This window comes from Beta vulgaris, chromosome 2 (genome assembly GCF_026745355.1).
Source record: "Beta vulgaris subsp. vulgaris cultivar EL10 chromosome 2, EL10.2, whole genome shotgun sequence".
Lineage (NCBI taxonomy): Eukaryota > Viridiplantae > Streptophyta > Magnoliopsida > Caryophyllales > Amaranthaceae > Beta > Beta vulgaris.
This window is the reverse complement of record NC_079203.1, coordinates 45,004,817-45,017,786: the sequence shown is the minus strand read 5'-3', so window position 1 is coordinate 45,017,786 and position 12,970 is coordinate 45,004,817. Positions and strand designations below refer to the sequence as shown.

Sequence of the window (12,970 nt, the reverse complement as noted above, 5' to 3'; positions counted from 1 at the left end):
CTTGAATATGAGAATAATAATAAATAATACACTTATAAACGCATTAGGTTAAATCTATTTATAATCCCAATTGAATAAACGTGTTTCCGCATCATATTAACCACCGCCCGATCGGGTCGGGTGACATCACCCGATCGGGTGACCAATTCGCCAAACCAATTCCAGACACGGGTCCAATCGGGCGTGATCACCCGGTCGTAGTTCGCTACTGCGCCTGATTGGGCGAACACGTTCGATGCCATCGGGCGTCCTACAAACTAGTCTGATGTACACTCCCCCTCGGGCCTGATCGGGCGGCACTGCTGGACCCGATCGGGAGAAGTCTTCGAACAACAATTATGACACAATTCTTTCTTCACGCAACTTCATCGCCACACCACCACATTGAGCCCCATATCGACTATATGTCCAACAACCTAATTATGGGATGTATTTTGCAAAAACCTCCCAAGGATTGTGCTAAGTTTTGCAACAAGCACTAATAATTCTCAAACAATGCCATTGGTAGATGATGTGAACATGGTTACTCAATGAATGAAGATACTCAACCAAAAAAAAAAAACTCCATATACATATTCCCAATAACGGGCCATATATCTTGTATATCTTGATTATATTAATACCTCTCTGATTGTTTCCAACTATCGTTGTAATTCCTAATACTTCATCCGTTTCTTTTTACTCGCTACACTTCTCATTTCACGGACTCCTAGGCAATTTTTGGAGAAGAGAGAGGTAGAGAGTAAAAAGAAAAGGGACCCATGTGGGAGGAGAGAGATAGAGAAAGTTTATTGCCCAAAAAAAGAAGTGTAGCAAGTAATGTGAAACTTCCCATAATAGAAAGTGTAGCGAGTAAAAAGAAACGGAGGAAGTATATATCATGGATGAATACTATACGTAATAGAACGGAGATAAAAATCACAATCACCCTTCAAGATGTCTTAGATCTGCGCATGAGTTGTGCAAAAGACCTTAGTAAGTGTGAGTTAGGCTATGTTCAGTTCACCTTATTTTTGCTTATTTCAGATCTAATCAGATCAGATCAGATCAGATCAGATCAGATCAGAAAAAATAAGTTCAGATCAGATCAGATCAGAAAAAATAAGTTCAGATCAGATCAGATCAGATCAGATCAGATCAGATCAGACCAGATCAGATCAGATCAGATCAGTTCAGATCAGATCAGATCAGATCAGTTCAGATCATATCATGCTTATATTTAAAAACTTATTATTATTAAATATCTTTCACTACATATTAATAAAAATTATAATAATTGAATATTAATAAAGTACTCATTGAGACGAATCAAACAAGACCCAACATGACTATATTTTTTCTTATATATTGAGAAAAATCTAAAAGATTATCTCTTATTGTGAATAGTGTCAAGATTCTAAGTGACAAAGATAAAAAAATACAAAGGGGTATTATTATTTACTAGTACATTTGTTCAAAAAAATTATTATTATTGTTGTTGTTGTACTTATTAATTATTAATATTGATAATTATTATTAATCTTGTTGTTACCATTATAAATGTCATTGTTATTATTATATTAAGTTATTTTGTTGTTATTAAATAATAGAAAATTAAAAGCCACGTATTAAGAACATAAGATTGACGCAAAAATAAGAAATATATAAAATATAATATCTCAAATTCATGATAACGAAACTACTATGTTCGGATTACATCTCAAAATAAGCTAAGTGTGAGATACAAATTATAAATTTAGATTCGGTATACCTCTTCCTACCGAATTTCAAATCTCTCTAGCTATTTGAAGTTGCACGATATTTATTTATTTTTTGCTCAAGTCATAGTTGTTTGTATATCTTGTTCTATTTTATATGGAAAAAAAAAGAGTTCAGTTTGCCGACTTCTCAAGTGTGAAACTTTTTTTTAAGGGAAAGTGTGAAACATTGTATAAGTGCTCTTATAAAATAATGACTTGAGTTATATAATTTTTTTAGTAATAATAATAATTATGATTATAATTATTATTGTTGTTCTTATAATAATGATAATAATAATTATTATTAATAATAAAAGTTGTATAAAAGTTGTAATAGAAATAAAATGATAATAATAGTAACACTATAAAGAATATCTTATAATGTATTGCATAATAATGATTTACAAAGTAATAATATAATAGTAATAATATATTTTATAAAAGATAAGATCTTGTTGAAAAAATAAGTTCAGATCAGATCAGATCAGATCAGATCAGATCAGATCAGATCAGATCAGATCAGATCAGAAAAAATAAGTTCAGATCAGATCAGATCAGAAAAAATAAGTTCAGATCAGATCAGATCAGAAAAAATAAGTTCAGATCAGATCAGATCAGATCAGATAAGTTCAGATCAGAAAATTTCAGGTGAACTGAACATAGCCTTAATTTATTTTTACTCGTGATAAGTGCTTTATCCGGGACCATTCTCACTTTCTCAGTGAGGGTTGCAACTCTTTGTAGTTGAAAGCTGGACTTATTAAGAATGGAAGAGAAAATGAAAGTAAATTTAGGAATCATCAAGTCATGAGCTTCGTGTTGTGCTTGGAGTAAAAGTCATGAGCTGCAAGGTGTGATGCAGCATGTCCAATATTCTTACGTCTTACCTCTCAATTTGCTTCAAGAACTACAAACAAATTGCTCGTCGTTTGGCTAGAGACAGTAGATTTAAGGAATTTTCCACAAAAGTCTTGGATTGCAGTCTTGCAGATAAGTAAGAATATTTTAATTTATGAGTTGTTTGGTTGAAATAATTGTTTAAGCTAGGTATCTGAAAATTTGAATTAATTAGAGTTGAAATAAAGTATCAAATAGTGCTTAACGTTTATATGTATACAATTAAATGCGCCGCGGCAAAGATAGAAGATTTCTTATACAATGGTTATACGACGAGTCGACGAGTGGCAGTGCATCCATTTTACCATACTCTTGGAAAAATAGAAGATTGTGAGAAATTGATTGAATAAGATAAAAATAGGTATTATTTTATTATACCACAAAGAATATACAATGATTCCATAAAATATTATTGGCGAAGATAATGGCAAAACCTACTTAAAAAATATAACATCAAGATTTCGTCTCTAAATCTTTTTAACTTATAGTATACTCGGTTCATCGGAGTTTAGTTCTGACTATACTCAGATCGACTCGTGTCGTACCCCTGCTTTGGATAGATGAGTCTCTCAATAAGAATTTTTGTATAAGGTGACATCTTTCTTAAGCGGCATCAAACTGCTTATTACTTGAGTCAGCTCTGGTTGATTTTCATCTCTAAATGTTGATAGAGCGAGGAAAATATGTATGCGATTTAAAATTGAATTATTTAATAGAAGTATGATGCATGTTGAGAGCTTATCTATCAAAAGAACTGCCTTTAAAATTTTCAAAATGAAAAAGGTACTTTTGAACCCTTTTGCATGGTCTTCAAGGAGTATAATGGTAATCTATCTATTGTTGAGGCTTTTGAGAAGAAAACGAATTTACTTTGGCAAAACAGTATCAATCTTTTGCCAGCAAAACTGAGTTGTTGTTGGTGAATGTCAGAAGGTTATTTGATAGGAGTGGTTTCTTAGAATTATATGAAGAGACTAATGTTTTGTGGTGGAATCTTCTAACCACGTACGTAACCCCGGCCCTCCACCCCACGAGATTTAGTCCACCCATCATCATTGCTTAGATGTTGTACAGAAAAAAAAAAGGAAATTCTCATTGATAACACTTGTACTTTTGCTGATTCTTACTGATAACCTCGAATTTTTTTAAATCCCATTGGTAACCCTATACAATATAAACATTCTCAACCATGACTTTGATGAGGAATATTCCATTAAAAAGGGAATATTCCGTTAGATTAACACCTTAAACCATTAAACCCTAAACTCAATATAGGCAAATTGGATCTTTTTTGCAAATTCCGACCTCGAAACCGACCCTATCAAGGGCAAAAATGCCTCCTATAATATTTGAATACCACTTTTAAAATTTTGTTTACATCACTTCGTTTTTCCACGCAAATCGAGGCACTTTCGGTACTCAAATACACGCAAATCAGATCGTTTTTTGCAAATTCCGATCTCGAAACCGACCCTATCAAGGGTAAAATTGACCCTAAAATATTTGAACACCACTTTTTAATTTTTATTTAATCATTTCGTTTTTGCACGCAAATCGAGGTACTTTCGGTATGTAAATAGAGGCAAAACTTACCCCTAAAATATTTTAATATCAATTTTTAACAATTTATTTTGTTTTTAACTAATGAATAATTTTTCAAATTTGCATGTATTTTCATATCGAAAGTACCTCGATTTGCATGCAAAAACGAAATGATGTAAAAGAAATTTAAAAAGTGGTATTCAAATATTTTAGGGGTCAGTTATGCCCTTGATATGGTCGGTTACGAGGCTGAAATTTGCAAAAAACGATCCGATTTTCCTGTATTTATATACCGAAAGTACCTCGATTTGCGTGCAAAAATGAAATGATGAAAAAAATTTAAAAAGTGGTATTCAAATATTTTAGGGGTCAGTTTTGCCCTTGATAAAATCGGTTTCAAGGTCGGAATTTGCAAAAAACGATCCGATTTTCCTGTATTTACATACCGAAAGTACCTCGATTTGCATGCAAAAATGAAATGATGAAAAAAAATTTAAAAAGTGGTATTCAAATATTTTAGGGGTCAATTTTGCTCTCAATAGGGTCGGTTTCGAGGTTGGAATTTGCAAAAAACAATCCGTTTGCGTGTATTTTCGTACCGAAAGTGTCTCGATTTGCGTGCTGATACGAAATGATGAAAAAATTAAATAAAAAGTGGTATTCAAATATTTTAGGGGTCAGTTTTGCCCTTGATAAAATCGGTTTCAAGGTCGAAATTTGCAAAAAACGATCCGATTTTCCTGTATTTACATACCGAAAGTACCTCGATTTGCATGCAAAAACGAAATGATGAAAAAAATTAAAAAAAGTGGTATTCAAATTTTTTGGGGGTCAATTTTGCCCTTGATAGGGGCGGTTTTGAGGTCGAAATTTGCAAAAAACGATCTGATTTGCCTATATTGAGTTTAGGGTTTAATTATGATGATTAATTATGGTTTAAGGAGTTAATCTAACGGAAGATTCCCTTTTTAATGGAATATTCCTCATCAAAGTCATGGTTGAGAATGTCTATATTGTACAGGGTTACCAATGGGAAAAAAAAAAATTCGAGGTTACTAGTGAGATTCAGCAAAAGTACGAGGTTACCAATGGGCATATTTCCCACAAAAAGAATAATAAGATAAAACAGAGAGAATATTGGCTTGATCAGATGAATTAATTTAGAAATGGATAATATATGAAATATTTAGTTTTTTTTTGTTATGTTCGATCGACAATCCACAATCATATATGAGAGAAATTTTTTAGAATAGAACTCTAAAAAGAGGCTGGCCCAACTTTGATGAGGGATGATAGCTTCTTTACGGTCTAACATTTTTGCCAATACATTACCTTCATTATGTTCCGGGTTGTATTCTCGAATGAAAAATATAGCTCTATAAGCAAATGCTCCTGTCATAATGAATCCTGCGATATATTGGTGATGCGTATATAACGCAACTTGAGTAGTAAAATCTTGTGCTATGAACGCATAAGCAGGTAAAGAATTAATACATGTGCTGGATTATCAAGGAAGTTATAACACCTAAAGAGGCTAGGGCAAGTCCTAATTGAAAATGAAGCAAATTGTTGATTTTATCATAAAGACCCTTATGACCGCGTCTCTACGGATTTCGCCATATCCCGTTTTGTGTTTTGTTTTAAGATTATGATCTTAGTGTGATGTCCTTTCCGTATGTGACAAATGAGTAAATTTTATTTGTTGTTATTTTTACTATAACCCACATGTTCACTAGTAGGAAAAGGTCGATTTGCATCGGACCCTGGACCCCTATTTGCGTCGGACTTTGGTCCGACGACAAAGGTCTCGACACAAATGACCCTGAACTGATCTGCGTCGTATGCGGAAACGACGCAGATGGTTGAGCTATTTGCATCGCACCTTGTATACGGTGCGACGCAAATTGGTCTTCTCAGCCCCCAATAGGATTAGCAATGTGTTGCACATGAGACAACGTGCGACGCACAATTCCATCCCCAGCAGCCCACGCAATGTGCGTCGCACCTTGCCTTGGTGCGACACACATTTCCCTGCCATCCCAGGCTAACCTGGGGAGGGCAATGTGCGACACACATTGTGCGCACCTGCGTCGCACTTTGTGCCATGTGCGACGCAAATGTTTGATTAATCTTTTTTTTCGTTTTTTTCAGCTTTTTTGTTGGTTTGTTTACATATTGCTAAAATTTGATTATTCAAAAGCATTCATATTAATAATTGTGAGGGGAAAATTCTGTAGAGTCTCCTTTGTAATATGGATAACCCAAGAAAATCGTTGGGAAAAAGTTATATATATATCAAAACCTGTTTCAATACATCTCAAATGATCTCAAGCAAGCAACCAATGTTGCAATACTCAACCAATGTTGCAATAGTCAACCAATAATGTACAACTACTACACTTACTACACTAACAAGTTACTTGGCCTTTTCTTCCCCCACGAGATGTTTAAAGTATTGCGCAAAATGGTCTTTGAGTTCGTTGATATCTTCTATGGTGTATGGCTCAACGCTTGGAGGAAAATCCTATAAATATGTTAACTTAGTTAATAAACTTTAAAATTATATAAGTAAAGTAACGAATTTACAACATATATATACCTTCTTCAAATCATTTGACTCATGGAGAAAGCGGGCGATTAGCAACATGTATTTCATAACGAAATAGCCGCATTCATCTCCTCCCGTTTGTTGAGCACACTACACCACATTTAAATACACATATTAGAATCGAAAAATTAAGAAATATTAAATAGAACTATAAAATGCGTATCAAATACAAAACCATAAGAGCTTTACCTTCATAGATATCCAAGACAATTTTGTTGCTTTTTTGATACCTTCAAGGCGCAGGAATGATGTATATGCACTAAGTACAATAAAAGAATTACTATTTATAAAGTATTTAAAATATCATAAAATACATGTAAGAATTATAAGAATTATTAACTTACGTATGCATCGGTTCCTTGATAGTCAAGGATCTATCTGATCTCTTAAGCGAATCATCAAATACATATACGGTTTTTTTTTTGGATAGAGAAAGGACGAGAAGAATCCAATGTTGCCTAAAGCATGCAACAAAATGTGATGTTCAACATATACTTTAACTATAAGTTCATATATAAAGATAAAACAAGGTAAAAATTAGTGTAACCAACATACTTTTCAATGTACGGAAGCATGATGTATGTCATCTCTCGATTGACTTTCATTGTCCTTTGCATGTAGTTGATCGCGACATCTGGTTCATGGCGTAGCATGGTCTCCAAAATCATACTAGGACATATGAAACCAATATTTGAATCTCCATTCACCTCATTATCATCTGACAAGTACCTACACTCCAAATATTTATAGTTAGATGCCAATAATAATAATAAATATCAATTTTGATTAGTTTAGAGTTTGAGAAATCTCACATCATAAATACTTGCAAAATGGATACATTAAGCCATTCTCCCGTCAGAAGTTGGAAAACATCTTGTCAGAATATTAAAAAAAGTCAATATTTGATGTCAAAAAACAAATAAGTCAATAAGAAAAAATGGCATATATGTTGCATACATATTGTAAAAAAAATACATTTGGCCACTTTCAATTAGGCCGGATCTTGCACATACAGTCAGTGTTGTTAGTAAGTTCATGGGTGATCCTGGTAAGGATTATTGGCAGGCAGTCAAGAGGATATTTTGGTATCTTAGAGTTACGTCAGATGTTGGTCTTATTTATATATGGAGGTTATGTGACATGTTTAGTTACAGGTTTCTCTGATTTTGATTATGCTGGGGATGTGGACGTTAGCTATGATTGGTTATGTTTTCACTCTTGGTGGTTTTGTTGTGAGTTGGAAAGCTACTTTTCAGCCTACAGTGACTTTGTCTACTACTGAAGCAGAGTATATGACCTTGACAGAAGCAACTAAGGAGGAAATCTGGTTAAAGGGGCTAGTCGGTGATTTGGGTCTACATCATGATCAGGCAATAATGTATTGTGACAGCTTAAGTGCGATATGCCTGGCCATGGATCAAGTTCATCATGAGACAAATAAACACATTGATACCGAGTATCATTTTCTAAGAAGTGAGACGATAATTAAGGTGAAGAAGGTAAGTACAGTTGATAATACCGTTGATATGTTCACCAAGCCGGTTCCGCAGAGCAAGTTTTAGCATTGTTTGGACTTGCTTAATGTTTGAGGTTTTTAATTGTCCTTTGGGGAAAGTTTGGGGTCCTTAGGGGCTAATCTGGTGTCCTTAAAGGACAAATCTGGTCTGGTTGTCTTTTGGGAAAAATCTAGTTGCAGGGAGACTCTAGGTGTTGCTTAATGCATCTGTTATCTGGTTATCTAGTTTGTTGTGAGAGGATTTAAGTCAAGGTGGAGATTTGTAAAGATAATGCCATGAGTCAGGTTAAAGATGCGAAGAAACGGGCGAGTTCGAGTGCTTGCCCAGTCAATTGTGCAAGTCTCGCCCGACCGACGGGGTCGCCAGCCCAGGCGGTTTGTGAGACCGGGCGAGTGACCGGACAAAGTTCTGTCAAAATAGCTTGCGCGTCCGACCAGGCGGTTTGGCTCGAGCAATCGGGCGGTGGTGTTTTCGACGCAGGTTGGCGATTTTGTAGCTGCTTATATATATATACTTAATCTAATTTGTTTAAAAGTCGTCTTTAGTGTTATACACATCTGTAATCTGGAATTCCTCAAGAGTAATAAAATTTTCTCTCTCTCTGCCCGTGGACGTAGCCAATACATAGTTGTTGTTTTGCATTCAATATTTGTTCCTTCTCACATCCGTTATTACACATAATATACCTACACAGTTTCTTGGTATATGCAGCCACTTGACTTTTACGCTTGTCAACACACGTGTTTGGTCGTTATTAAGAATAATTAGTCTTCGGCAAACTACTCAAGATGATTCTCACAACAAAACCCAAGACACAAGACCCCGACCACTTGACTTTTACGCTTGTCAACAATAATAATAATAAACTAAATATAAACATAAATATAAATACAAATATAAATATAAATTCAAATAGAAAAATATAAATATAAATATAAATATAAATACATTTGAATACGAATAGAAATACGAATACGAATACGAATCGGAATAGGAATAAAAATACAAAATTGAAACTCAAAACGAAACTAATACCAAAATCGAATATGAATAGGAACAGAAATAGGAATACGAAATACGATTATGAAACCGTATACGAATAGGAATACAAATCGGAATTCGAATACAAAATCGAACCGGAAACGGAACCCGAACTCGAAAACGAACCCAAAACCGAAAACGAAAATACGAATACAAATACGAACACGAATACAGAAAGGAATATGAATACGGATACGAATACGAATACTAATACGAATACGAATACGAATACAATTACTAATACAAATACATATACGAATACGAAATCGAAACTAAAAACGAATACGAATACGAATATAAATATAAATATAAATATAAATATAAATATAAATATAAATATAAATATAAATATAAATATAAATATAAATATAAATATAAATATAAATATAAATATAAATATAAATATAAATATAAATATAAATATAAATATAAATAAAATATAAATATAAATATAAATATAAAAATAAATATAAATATAAATATAAATATAAATATAAATATAAATATAAATATAAATATAAATATAAATATAAATATAAATATAAATATAAATATAAATATAAATATAAATATAAATAAATATAATATAAATATAAATATATATAAAATAAATATAAATATAAATATAAATATAAATATAAATATAAATATAAAATATAATATAAATAAAAAAAAAAATATAAATAAAAATATAAATAAAAATATAAATATAAATATAAATATAAATATAAATATAAATATAAATATAAATATAAATATAAATATAAATATAAATATAAATATAAATATAAATATAAATATAAATATAAATATAATATAAATATAAATATCAATATAAATATCAATTAAATATAAATAAATATAAATATATAAATATAAATATAAATAAATATAAATATAAATATAAATATAAATATAAATATAAATATAAATATAAATATAAATATAAATATAAATATAAATATAAATATAAATATAAATATAAATATAAATATAATATAAATATAAATATAAATATAAATTAAATATAATATAAATATAAATATAATATAAATATAATATAATATAAATATAAATATAAATATAATATAAATATAAAATAATATAATATAAATATAAATATAAATATAAATATAAATTAAATATAAATATAAATAAAATATAAATATAAATATAAAATATAAATATAAATAAATATAAATATAAATATAAATATAAAATATAAATTAAATATAAATATAAATATAAATATAAATATAAATATAAATATAATATAAATATAAATATAAATATAAATATAAATATAAATATAAATATAAATATAAATATAAATATAAATATAAATATAAATATAAATATAAATATAAATATAAATATAAATATAATATAAATATAAATATAAATATAAATATAAATAAAATATAAATATAAATATAAATATAAATATAAATATAATATAAATATAAATATAAATATAAATATAAATATAAATATAAATATAAATATAAATATAAATATTGGATTTACGATTTAGGGTTTAGGGTATACGATTTAGGGTTTAAGGTTTAGGATTTAGAGTTTAGGGTTTCGGGTTTAGGGTTTAAGGATTAGGGTTTAAGGTATATCGTTTAGGGTATAGGGTATAGGGTTTAGGGTATAGGTTTTAGGATTTAGGGTTTAGGGTATAGGAGTTAGAATATAGGGTTTAGTGTCTAGTTTAGGGTAGGTTTTAGGGTTTAGGGTATAGGGTATAAAGTATAAGGTATAGAGTATAGGGTATAGGGTTTAGGGTTTAGAGGATAGGGTATAGGGTTTTGGGTTTAGGCTTTCGGGTTTAGGGTATAGGGTTTAGGGTATAGGGTTTAGGATTTAGGGTATAGGGTTTAGGGTTTAGGGCTTAGGATTTAAGGTTAAGGATTTAGGGCTTAGGGTTTAGGGATTACGGTTTAAGGTTTAGGGTTTAGGGTTTAGGGTTTAGGGTTTATGGTTTAAGGTATATTGTTTAGGGTATAGGGTTTAGGGTATAGGGTATAAGGTTCAGGGTATAAGGTTTATGGTTTAGGGTTTAGAGTTTAGGGTTTAGGATTTAGGGTATAGGGTATAGGGTATAGGGTTTATGATTTAGGGTTTAGGGTGTAGGGTATAGGGTATAGCGTATAGGGTTTAGGGTATAGGGTTTAGGTTTAGGGTTTAGGGTATAGGGTATAGGGTTTAGGGTTTGGGGCTTAGGGTTTAGGGTTTAGGGTTTAAGGTTTAGGGTTTAGGGTATAGGGTTTAGGATTTAGGGTTTAGGGTTTAGGGTATAGGCCTATAAGGTATAGGGTTTATGGTTTCGGGTTTAGGGTTTAAGGTTTAGGGTATAGGGTTTAGGGTTAAGGGTCTAGGGTATAGGGTATAGGGTTTAGGTTTTAGGGATTAGGTTTTAGGGTATAAGGTTTTGGGTATAGGGTTCAGGGTTTAGGGTATAGGGTTTAAGGTTTTGGGTATAAGGTATAGGGTTTAGGGTTTAGCGTATAGGGTATAGGGTATAGGGTTTAGGATTTAGGGTTTGGGGTTTAGGGTTTAGGGTATAGGGTATAGGGTATAGGGTTTAGGGTATAGGGTTTAAGGTTTTGGGTATAGGGTTTAGGGTTTAGGGTTTAGGGTTTAGGGTATAAGGTTTAGGGTATATGGTTTAGGGTTTAGGGTTTACGGTTTAGGGTTTAGGGTTTATATTTATATTTATATTTATATTTATTTTGATATTTATATTTATATTTTGATATTTATATTTATATTTATATTTATATTTATTATATTTATATTTTTATTTATATTTTTATTTATATTTATATTTATATTTATATTTATATTTATATTTATATTTATATTTATATTTATATTTATATTTATATATATATTTATATTTATATTTATATTTATTAATTTTATATTTATATTTATATTTATATTTATATTTAATTTATATTTATATTTATATTTATATTTATATTTATATTTATATTTATATTTATTTTATATTATATTTATATTTATATTTATATTTATATTTATATTTATTATTTATATTTATATTATATTATATTTATATTTATATTTATATTTATATATATTTTATATTTATATTTATATTTATATTATATTTATATTTATTATATTTATATTTATATTTATATTTATATTTATATTTATATTTATATTTATATTTATATTATATTTATATTTATATTTATATTATATTTATATTTATATTTATATTTTATTTATTTTTATATTTATATTTATATTTATATTATATTTATATTTATATTTATATTTATATTTATATTTATATTTATATTTATATTTATATTTATATTTATATTTATATTTATATTTATATTTATATTTATATTTATATTTATATTTATATTTATATTGAGGTTTTCATATTCCTATTTCGGTTCCTAGTCCTATTCCTATTCGTATTCCTATTCGTACCTGTATTCATTCGTTTGAGTATTCGTTTTCTATTTCGTTTTCGTTGCGGTTCGATTCCTGGATAGGTTTTGTATTCGGTTTCGTAATCGTATTCCTATTCGGTTTCGGTTTTGTTTTCTGATTCGTACTCGTATCTGTATCTGTAT

General features: G+C 29.6%; 1 protein-coding gene across 1 annotated transcript; it reads right to left on the bottom strand.

Annotated features, from left to right (window-relative positions):
- Nucleotides 1-6,488: 6,488 nt before the first annotated feature.
- Nucleotides 6,489-7,662, bottom strand: LOC130590623 (uncharacterized). Its single transcript, XM_057393106.1, has 5 exons — nucleotides 7,599-7,662; nucleotides 7,342-7,515; nucleotides 7,131-7,244; nucleotides 6,976-7,045; nucleotides 6,489-6,876 (listed from the first exon to the last, which is right to left on the bottom strand). The coding sequence occupies exons 1-5, from the start codon at nucleotides 7,601-7,603 to the stop codon at nucleotides 6,739-6,741; spliced, it is 501 nt and encodes a 166-aa protein (XP_057249089.1). The 5' UTR covers nucleotides 7,604-7,662; the 3' UTR covers nucleotides 6,489-6,738.
- Between the last annotated feature and the right edge of the window lie 5,308 nt (nucleotides 7,663-12,970).